This window comes from Oncorhynchus nerka, linkage group LG13 (assembly GCF_034236695.1).
Source record: "Oncorhynchus nerka isolate Pitt River linkage group LG13, Oner_Uvic_2.0, whole genome shotgun sequence".
NCBI classification, from domain to species: Eukaryota; Metazoa; Chordata; class Actinopteri; order Salmoniformes; family Salmonidae; genus Oncorhynchus; species Oncorhynchus nerka.
The window spans coordinates 34585236-34596632 of record NC_088408.1 but is presented as its reverse complement, the minus strand read 5'-3'; the positions used below and the strand labels follow the sequence as shown (position 1 = coordinate 34596632).

The window sequence follows — 11397 nt, the reverse complement described above, 5'->3', positions numbered from 1 at the left end:
AAAGATTATTTTGTTTTTACTAATAGCAAAAAAAGGAGTAGCAGTTAAAAATGTAAGAAATTAATGTTTTGTGTTTAGCTGCAAATGCAGATTGGTGAATGATCCCATTCAACAAAAGCTTAATCATTGGCAGTACAGGACACCTCTGAATATTGTTCTAACAGAGGCTCCAGCCGGCGGTTGTGTGCTTTGCACTCGCTACAGACAAACTCATTAAGGCACAACACAAAGACAAGATGCCAGTCAGAGTCCCATAGCGCTTTCCAATCTAACCTCCTACATTACAATGTTGCTAAAGGTGTCCGCTCCCTGTTCTTCCCGACACTGACATCTCAAGTGGCTAAAACGTATTAATGCTACCTGTACAGTTGATATTGTGATAAAAAGGCAGCTTCCTGTTTGGCCGTTGTTTATCCTTTACTACTGATATCCTTATCTCCAACAATCACTTTACTGAGCTTGTGTGTCTGGGAAGATATGAGTAAAAAGCTCATTAAAGTACATAATAATCACTCTTCTGCATTGAAGGCAGAATGTAGAGGTGAACAGTACGAGGACGGAGATTATGTTTGGAATACATCCTAGTCAGACCCCCTTTTAAAATAAATATCCCGTAGAAATAAGCTTGCTTTTGTTGTACCATGATAGAATACCAACTGTCTGGATGAAGTCGGCAAAACAGACGTTTGATTCGACAGTATGAATAACCTGTAGAGGTATAAAGTCACAAAAACACATTGCATACAAAATTATATCTGAGGTGACTTGGGGGACTATGGGGCCTGCAAGCAGCACTATGATGTCATGTTAGAGGAGTGTGACGACGTGACGCTCTGACGTACAACAGTAAATCCACCAGACAGAGTGATGCCTGGTGTGCCTTACACATCACTGGGTCTCTCAGTCTTTGGCTCACCTGGGCTACATATGGAGACTCACCGCCTAATGCAAAGTTCTGGTTAAACATTGTCCCAAAGTTTGCGTTCAACCTTCTGTTGTTTTTACACTAAAGGCCCCGCAACTGTTGGGAGGCATTATTGACTTTGTAATTAAACTGTGTTAACGTTGGGAATTTTGTAATCATTACATTTCAAGCCATCTGTTCCTGTCCATGGGCTGAAATGGATTTTCCCCCTGAGTAGCTAAAGGATAAGGCTGATAGGTGGGTAATGTTATCATTCATTTTGCTTTGTTTATTCATGTTGTGGAAACAAATGCTGAATAGTCTACATTAATCCATAGCCTGCGAGTGTACGTATCTACTCCATACATTTAAATAAAGTGTATCGCTTTGAAATGATGTCATTTCGCCACACAAATGCCCTGGTCAATCTAATGTTACTGATTATGGTTTTATTAGCTTCCATCTGCTCCAAGACTAACAAAGCTGAATTTGGACAACCTGCGGGTGAATAAAACAATCTCTGTTTCTCTAAAGGGTCACTATGTATAAACAGCTTGATCCTGCTGTGGGTCATACATGTCTATTGGTTCTAGTTTCTGGTCAACACCTTTATCCAACCATATCTCCCTCCATTGTATAATGGTGAAATCACATAATCACATAATCACAGATAAAGCTCAACTTTGATCCGCTGCTTTCTACAATTGTGTTTCCGGACTGTAATCTTTCTTTCCTCGCCTGGTGTGGGTCCAGTTTACCAATTAAAAGGACTGTTTATTCAGAGTTTTGACACTGGGGGTTTTGAATTGTGAGATAAGAGAGACTGTTCTGTTGGATGTATTGACGACCAGCCAAACTGCCTGAAGGAGCACATGAAAGCGACCTAACAAAGTGTCTCTTTCTGCCTCTCTCTCTGATGTGTTAGTTAAGCAATAAGTTCTTGTTATTTAATACATTTGAATTGAAAACAACAGTCATTTCTAAGTTCCTACCTCTCATTCGGCCATATACAGATAAGTACAAGTTTACATTTCAGACAATAATATTACACCGTAATAGGCTATAAAGGCAACTCAAATAAATAACATGTTTTTTTTTTTTACTTGTCATAATCAATCAAACCAGTCTTGCAGGTTTGACTGATTATGCCTCTAACAATTTCAAATTTGACATTACTCGCTTTATTCTACGGGTATATATTTACATGTTAACAAAGTCTCCTCTGGCAACATTAAGATGAACAGGAACAGATTGAATTATATTAAAATGGTTGAATTGCAAATGATTAATTAATTCAGTTCAATAAAATATTTCACTGAACATTGAACAGCTGAGGCCTTCATCAATTTACAAAATATATATTGGCTACACAGTGTGGGGGGAGTAGTGAACTATATGTAGTTCAACGAGTAATGTAACTACATTTTGCAGTAGCTTGGTGGTAGTTGAACTAAATTCTAATCGTGGTGTTTTTCGTAGTTCATATGGGTGAAGTAGGCCATCGTTATGGGTGAAGTAGGCCATCATATGGGTGAAGTAGGCCATCGTTATGGGTGAAGTAGGCCATCGTTATGGGTGAAGTAGGCCATCATATGGGTGAAGTAGGCCATCGTTATGGGTGAAGTAGGCCATCATATGAGTGAAGTAGGCCATCATATGGGTGAAGTAGGCCATCATATGGGTGAAGTAGGCCATCATATGGGTGAAGTAGGCCATCATATGGGTGGAGTTTTTTGCCATCAGACCTTCCTAATTCTCACTTGAAACAGTTTTTGTGTTTAATAGGCTAAAATAAACATTCTGTTAAAATCTGACTACAGAGTGATATGTCGAGCAATTTATAGTCTATGATATTTCAGAATTAGATATAACTATTGATCACAAAGTAGTTTGGATGTAGTGAACTACTTTTTGAAAGTAACATTTTCTTAAGGGTAGCTTTAGTGTGTGTATCTTCACTTCTTCCAGTATGAAGTAATTGGTAACTTGGTAAACTACATTTTCAGAGTAGTTTCCCCAACGCTAAGGCTACACAAGAGAGATACACTGAGCACATTTCTGTCTGTGATCTGCGTCACTGTTTACAGTGACTGAGTGGTGTGGGAGGAGCTTGAGGAGTGTTGGTGGTGGGAGGGACAGTCACGGCTCACGTTCCTCCTCCACTAGACCCCATGAACACAGTGTTTATGGGGGGCAGCGATGACATCATGTCCCGTACCTCAGATGGTGCCCGGTGAGGAAGCAGTGCATCCTGGGAGTGGAACTGGGCAGGACCTCCGTACATGCAGGGTGCAGAGACCGAGGAGGGGAGGGTCGGATCTACAGCAGAGAGAAAACAAGTAAACAAAATAGTATCTTTAAAAAACAAAAACATTTTCTGTCATTTACTACAATCATTCTTGTCTTGCATTCATTGTTTCATCCATTGCTACAGATTGGTAGTGGAACATTGTTGGAGTTCCCTATCAATCCATAATTTGTCACTGACCTCCAGGTGTGTGGGAGCCCAGTGAGTCAGACTCGGTGTAGTAAGGCCCAGCCGTCTTCCTGCCCGTGTCATCCAGGATGTTGAGGGGGTCGTGTACTTCACCGTACACTGGGACTGAGCGGATACTGCTCACACTGCTGATAACTGACACATGCTGGTCTATCATGGAACCCAGCCTCTGGCTATCCAGGTAGCTACTGTTTCCGTAGTACCCTGAAAAACAGAGAGGTTCCTTTATGAGTAGAATACACATTTATGGTTCAACTTGTTTTTTAATTTACGATAATTCTTATTGTTAGGGCCCTTAATTATTTCTGACCAGGTGACGTGACCATGTGATCTAACCTTGATGAACTGACTAGTGAGGCCACGAAGTCTAGAAAAACTCAGGGCCCATTTTCTGATAATTCAATGGAGAAGACTTAGGTGTAGTCATTCATACCATTGTGTCCTGCTGCTGAGTAGGCAGACTCCTGACAGCCACTACTGTTTAACCCACTCCCATCAAAGTTGTATCCTCCAGAGTCCAGTAGCTGAACCCCCTGAGTCTCCATCCCAGGATCAGGGACTGCGCTGTAATTGGAGGTGGGTCTGGAGCTGTAGGGGGATACTGCACAGCTGCTGTTGAAGTAGTCTTTGGCCAGGTGCTGTTCACTGAAGGACGGGTAGTGGCTGCTGTCAGAGTGGGTGAGGTAGGCAGGGGCCTGGGCGTGTGTCTGGGGCCTGAACACAGCCTGGTAGTTGGAGGTGGTGGGGTAGTAGCTGGGGCTGCTGGGAGGGAGGCTCTGGTACATGGTGTCTGGGAAGGCTTGGCAGGAGATGTGGGGCTGGATGGTGGTGCAGGCGCTCTGGGGTCTGATGGCCATGGTGCCCTGGTTGATGACACTGCCCCTGTTCACCATGGCTGGGGAGATGGGAGGGGTCATCAGAGGGCCACTGTTCTGGGAAAAGTCCATTTGTCCTGGGGGCACAGAGGAAAGATTTTAGACAACACAATAGGAACCTTTACTACAAATGAGCAGTTGTCACACAAGTTTACATTTTATGTTAAACCAATGAAAGTATGAACAAAGCTAACATAGAACGGGGATAAATTAAATTCAGAAACAAGTGACAAAATGAGTCATGTCACCCTTAAAAACATATTTGCACCTGATAGGCAGAATCCATCGGTTTCAGAGCCCTGGTAGATGGCCATGTTTGCTCCCGGAGCCTGCTGATGATTGGCTGACAGGGTCATGTATGCGTGTTCTGAGAGGGACTCGTTCTTCACAGACAGATCACTGGACACCGCACTGGGCTTGTTACGGTTGGCCAGGAAACAGGAGCTGGGGGAGGCAGTGAATGCCGCCTTGCTGGCATCTGAAAATAATCATAACAACGCACCTCAATGATCCTACTTCCTCCATTATTTCTCTGTACTGCTCCATAAAAACTGATAGTATTAATATGAAACGCAATAACAACTTACTAATGAAAAAGAACAATCAGAGTTTATACATATAATTAGATAGTCTATGTATGTTATGTAATTGCTTACCTGCATTTCCCATGTACTTATCTAGGAGATTCTGAAGGTCTTGTTCTTTGTTGTTGTTGAATTGTGTCTCAATAGCCAGTAGGATATACTCATCCAGCAGCATGCGGATGAGATGGAACGAACCTGGGATAATAAAAAACACATCTCTTACTGTCCTAGTTGCCCACCAGAAATCTAATCTGGTTTCATGTCACTATCACTATCAGCCAATCGCTAACAGCCTTCACCTTACAAACTGTGACAAGGCTCCAAAGGCTATTCTGTGCACCAATTTGCAGGTGCTGAGGGTTTGACCTGACCAGCTCCAGAGATCTGCTTTCCCGTAGGCTTTCATCTCACCAGGCATGCTGTTTGACTTGTAGGGTCATGTGATACTCCCCCAGTCTGTTTGACTTGTGTTTGGTGATAGAGCCGCCAAATGGGGGTGAGGAAGGTGCATGGGAGAGGTCTGTCTTCAAACACAGTGCACGCAACCAATTGATAATGCTTTCTTTACTTGGGGCCAGGCCATTATAATTTATGGCTCATTGTAGCATTCTGTTCAGAGCCGGCCTGACATAGTGACGTGTTTGCGTCTGACATAGTGACGGACCGTGTATCATTTAGACTCAGTAGTAATGGGAGAGTCTGAATTTAAAATACAAATAGAGAAGTTTGACAGCATTTCCTACATGTTGTAGTTGTTACATGGATATACAGGTTACCAGGGGAACTGGTAGAGGGACGTAGTAATTTCTCACCAAAACTGGTGGCGTTGTTCAACGTGAGGTTGTGCATAACACGTGCTCCAAAGAAACTCCACTTGAGGAGGAAGTCCTGAGCTCGCTTCTTTATGAACCGTCCGTTCTGCTTCCCAGGCTGGAGAGAAAGGAACAAACAGATTGGATGTCAACATCCAATCTGACAACCCCAATCTTAGATCTGAAATGGGGACAACGTACCTTTATGACTTTCTGCTCCACAACAGTGTCCAGCCACTCGATAAAGGATTCCACAGTGGCATTCTTCTTCAGTAGGTCTTTCAGCTCTTGGAACACTGTTATTGAGTCATCTAGCAACACGAGGAGAAAGCTAATTAACATTGTTTACAGGAATGAACCTGGCAGGGTTTTCCATGTACAATGCAAATGTTCTACTCACATTCAGAGTAGAGGTCAGAGTCTTGGTCTCCACTTGAGATGGTGAGAAGGGCTTGTGACCCTATGCTGTTCAAATCCACTTTATCTATATCCACCACCATTGAGTTCACCACATTCTGGTCAAAAAGAGCTGGTCTTGCAATCTGTTGTAAGAAAAGAAAATGACCAAAATAACCAAAATTAGCGTCTGTATTCAATCTGTTTCGTCGAAAGATCAGCGGTATAGTGCGCTTGAAATGTAAAGGTAATTTCAAATTGAGCCGACATATGCAGCGTTTACCGTAATTGCAGTCTCCGCAAACGCGGAAACATTGCAACATTGCCTTTAAATTTCTATCACGCTGTAACGCCGACATTCAGTGCTACAGACTGAATCAAGCCCTAGGACATCCAGTTTATAAATACAATTTCAATTTCTTAGAGTCATAATAAGATATGCGATATAGATACATTTTAGACACTTTTAAATGTCTTTGTAAAGTTAACACAATGATATTTATATTCCTCCCGTGCTGTAATACAGTGCTTTACCTGGGCAAGGTGTAAGAAGGAGGTCTGACGTTTTAGAGAGGACACAAATCTGCGTGCGATCTGGAGCTTCTTCTCTGAGAGGCATTCTGGGAGGTTTTCCAGAGAAGACACCATCCAGTGTTCCCAGTGCTTGGCAAAGTTACGGATGTCTGCCAGGAGACTGCAAACAGGACAATCTTTATACACAACAATACATCACCTGGAGAGACGGCAGCATCTTATTTCCGTTAATTTCATACACCATAAACCTTACAGCAAATCTGGTGTTTAGATGAGCAAAATACGAATGATGAAAGTTGAAAATACTCTACCTTTCAGGCATCTCCTGCATCGTAGCAGGGATCAGGACATCTGTCAGAACCTGAAAAACACCAAATGGATAGTACAACCTGTCCAGTTGAGGTAGGAGTCCTTCAACAACTAATGAGGATGCTGCTCTATGATTCTGGAAAAACACCCACCTTATATAGTATAGAGTCACACACACAGAAGATGTCCACGATAATGGTGTTCTCCAGCAGGGGTAAGAGGTGGTCGGGCATTCCTTGCCAGAAATGCATCAGGAAATTCTGTATCTGAAACATTGTAAATAGAATCAGGAGACAATTCGTCAGACGTGTCTACAACATCTTATGTCTTGTTTTGGTAGAATACCTCTTCGAAGTTGACATTGATGGCATTGTCCAGGATGCACTGACAATGTGTTTTGTACATCATGATGAGCGTGTCCACCTATTGGATATGTGAAGATAATCCATAATGGTTACAGGTGTTTTTGCAGAGGATACTGTACTGTATGTAATCAGCAAATCTTGATGGCAAAGAAAGTTGAAGTACTGATGAAAATAATACAACAAACCTTCTCTTTAGAGATGGAACTTTGAAGCACTAGATGCTGTGGACTTGGGAATTCTGGAAGCAAAGTTCCTGTTTTGGAACTGAGGGAGTATTTCCGAGTGAACCCTCCCTATTAAATAGAGGAATATCAAACTGTATCAATATTTTGACCTTGTAGTCATGACTAGTCATGTAGTCTCATGACTACAGTTTGAATGAATTAGATAACATGATTCATGTCTGTAATATCTCACATAAAAAATGCATTTAAAAATATATATATATTTTAAATATATATGTCAATCTTACCTCATTGTTGAGTTTGCTCCCTGAAAATCTACAATCAGATATGAAATCAGACTGACATTAAATCCCATACTATCACAACAATTCCAAACATTTGACTTATTCTAGAATGATCTTACCTCGTCAAGCCTTTTCCTGAGTACACCAAGTTATAATAGGCACTGCTCTCTTTAATGCCAATCCCATAATAATGATATCTGTTAAATATCAACAAAATTAAGCATTTTATATTGAGACCGATCAGATCACTACAACAAGAAATCTTTTGAAAATAATATTTTCCACTATATCTTACTTTGAATGACCTCGGGTCCCAAGTCTTCTTGTTGTAAGAAGTGGAAATTTCTGCCTAATTGTCTAATATGCACAGAGAACGATACAAAAAAACATAATAGCTTTTTCCACCACAATTATTACTATGTTGTACTTACAGTATCTATAACATCTACCACAAACTACGACCTATCCAGCCCGCCACCTCAACTACAAGACATTACTCATCTCACCTTGCCAAATGTAGCAGCACAGGCTGGATCCAGTTTCTCCTTCCTACAGAAGTCTAGGTAGTGAGCATACAGGATGCAACGGGGCAGACAAACCCCTTCACAAACAGTGTAGTTTTCATCCAGCCTAGCGAACAAGCAGTCACACAAATCCATGTCAAATCAATCACCAACAAGAAAAGAAACATTAACATTTGTAAGAAGGATTGTTATTATACAAGTGCATCACATCACAAGCTATATTATAGATTTCCATAGGTTGTGACTTTGGAACACTACCATTGAAGGGTCAAATGAGTCTGTTTCTTCTTGTCCTTGATGATCTGAGTGATGCTTTTCCTCGGGGTCGTCTGGTTGAAAGCCAAATCTTTAGAATACTCGAGGAGGTCCTGGTCCTCCTCAGAAGATGGGGTCTCATTGCTGTCATCTGCTTCTGACAGGGTTGTGGGGGAGAAAACTGTCATGAGGTGAAATATATATTTGAGTAGTTCAGGGCCATGACATCTTTCCAGATTGGTACGTGGCTAAATGAACCATACAATTAGAAATAAGTACTCTCTATACAGGATTTTCAAGACTCTTCAAAATTAACATAGCAGAGAAAATTGTATTTTTGTTCAACTGGGTCAGATTGAGTAGATTGTTTTTATGTGGTAAATAATACATTATTTTATTCTAGCCTACCCATAAAAAAATGAAAGAAGTATATTTTAGTGCAGGTATATTTAAAAAAAAAATCCTACAATTTAATGCAGCACAAACTGTATTAGTTGACATCAACAAATATGGCTCTTGTTTTGGATGTTATTCTTGTATGACTCTTGGGTGAAGAGGGAACCTCTCAGTCTATGTGTAGGCCTATTAATCTGACTTTATTCCTCACCTGATTTAATTCCCAAATCACCTTCCTCGTCAAACTTTGAGATTGAATGTCCATGGAAAGCACTGCGTAATTTTTCGTTAGATAAAGTGGTGTGCATGAGCTCTTCGGATGCACTGCAGAAATGATTGGTTGATGGTGAATGAACATGAAGAAATTGTCCATCCTGGATCGGGCTTCCTGTATTCCGTTTCATAGGCATGTTAAATGCAAAATAAAAAGTGAAAGTAAAAGAAAACAAATGAAAAATTGTTTAAATTAAACATTTAAATGCATGCGTTAGAAAATGTACACATTATCTTCAGGAGGGGAACTATCCTATCCTCACAAATAAAATCACCCAAATAAATTACTTTTCCCCCAATTTGATCCTCTCATAATAGGACAAGGAAACTGCCCACACTGCAAGGTCAAACGTTTTCTTTTGCCATTTTCTCTTGGAATAAGATAATAAAAAATATTTTCTTGTAATAGAAAAGGTAAAGTGCAGTTCTGTAGTCTCTCTCTTACTCTGATACTACCTTCCAGAGTCAATTAAACCTGTGCTGTGGTTTAACACCGACGTCACACTGGTGATTGCCTAGGTATTCATTTATCATATTTGCAGAGGACGGGGGGGCTGATTCAGACGATCAATGATTAACTAAAAAAACATAATCTCTCCTTGGTCTGCTGTAGCCTAGGTTTGCACTCAGCCAGCCCAGCCTGCCAGGGCGTCATGGCATAAACAGATATGTTTTCTATAACTAGTAGGCCTCATTGAAAATGATAGAACGTACAGCAGTGTATTTGTCTACACATAATTATGATTTCCCATAGGCATATGCGAAATACCTAAATGCAACAGGTTCGGAGCAACAAGCAGGCCGCCCTAAACACATAAATTAGGTTTAGTTGTCCAAGGCAGGGTGACAATTATGGCAATTGCTACGCAGAAATGTCCCCCTCTAGTGTAGACAAGCCATTCGTTTTTCCTTTTGCGCTTAAATTATATCTGAACACAAGAAATATGTTTCTAATCTGAAATGTCATGAAATACCATAGAATTGTATCTACTATTTTCAGGGCAAAATCTCACCTCATTTCTCTAAGGGGAGAAACTTCTAAATTGCCCGATGCAGCAGGTGGCAGGAAGTTAGATTTTTCTCCATCCTTTTTACGGTCACGGTTGTTGGCTGCTGCTCCGAAGTTGGATGTGTCTTCATTGAAACGAAGGTACAGTAATTTCTAGCAACAAAAACGTGGCAGCCAACGTGTTATTTGTCACTGAATTATCTTGTTTATTTTAGCTATCTGTCACCTTCCATGTGTAGTAGTGTAATTTAGCTAGCTTGCTAATTTCCATGCGGAGAATGGCTAACGTTTGCTCGCTAGCTAGCTAGTGAATGAAATAGGAAGGTGTCTCAAGCACAGACAGAAATGCTTTACAGTAACTATAGTCTAAGCTTTTTAATAGTAGCTAAATTCGTAGCCATATCTAAAGTAATGTTTGACTTTGGGAATTACATTCGATGTGTTAGTTGGTTAGTTCTACTGCTCATCATGACACGCAATATGAGGTCGATGTGTAGCACCAGCTAACGTTTACACTACATGACCAAAAGTATGTGGACACCTGCTCGTCGAACATCTCATAACAAAATCATTGGCATTGATATGGAGTTTGTCCCCCGTTTGCTGCTATAACAGCCTAGTGGTTAGAGCGTTGGACTAGTAACCGGAAGGTTGCAAGTTCAAACCCCCGAGCTGACAAGGTACACATCTGTCGTTCTGCCCCTGAACAGGCAGTTAACCCACTGTTCCTAGGCCGTCTTTGAAAATAAAAATTTGTTCCTACTTGCCTAGTTAAATAAAGATAAAATAACTAATGTTGGACACAGTAGAGTATTTTCATTTTTTTCCTATTATAGTACATTGGATGCCTGTCATTCATATTCCATTCTCCCAGTTCAATGTAACATCGATAGGTGTAGGGTACTACATGATGCTCTAATTTTCCCTATACTCATATTGAGGTTCCTATAACCTAGCAGAGCACATGAGCGGAGTTGATTAAAATCCCCTCTCCATGGTGCGCACTGCTCTGGTGCCCCATGTCCTTTCCTACATACAGCTCCGCTAAAAACTGCTCCACACTTAGAGACAACTCCCGCTCCAAATTCGATCCATTCATTCAAATCACAATTTAACCAACATCCATCTATTTGTTGTGACTACCTGGACCTACCAATTGTTTTACGTATTGAAACCAAACCATATGGATTTGAAT

The 11397-nt window shown here is 40.9% G+C and overlaps 1 protein-coding gene across 1 annotated transcript; it reads right to left on the bottom strand.

Annotated features, from left to right (window-relative positions):
- Positions 1-750: 750 nt before the first annotated feature.
- Positions 751-9619, bottom strand: LOC115140412 (DNA-binding protein RFX6-like). Its single transcript, XM_065026046.1, has 19 exons — positions 9132-9619; positions 8528-8675; positions 8252-8375; positions 8041-8102; positions 7865-7942; positions 7749-7776; positions 7462-7569; positions 7257-7334; positions 7064-7177; positions 6914-6963; positions 6603-6762; positions 6073-6214; positions 5874-5983; positions 5673-5790; positions 4933-5055; positions 4545-4754; positions 3835-4353; positions 3393-3605; positions 751-3223 (listed from the first exon to the last, which is right to left on the bottom strand). The coding sequence occupies exons 1-19, from the start codon at positions 9328-9330 to the stop codon at positions 3051-3053; spliced, it is 2757 nt and encodes a 918-aa protein (XP_064882118.1). The 5' UTR covers positions 9331-9619; the 3' UTR covers positions 751-3050.
- Between the last annotated feature and the right edge of the window lie 1778 nt (positions 9620-11397).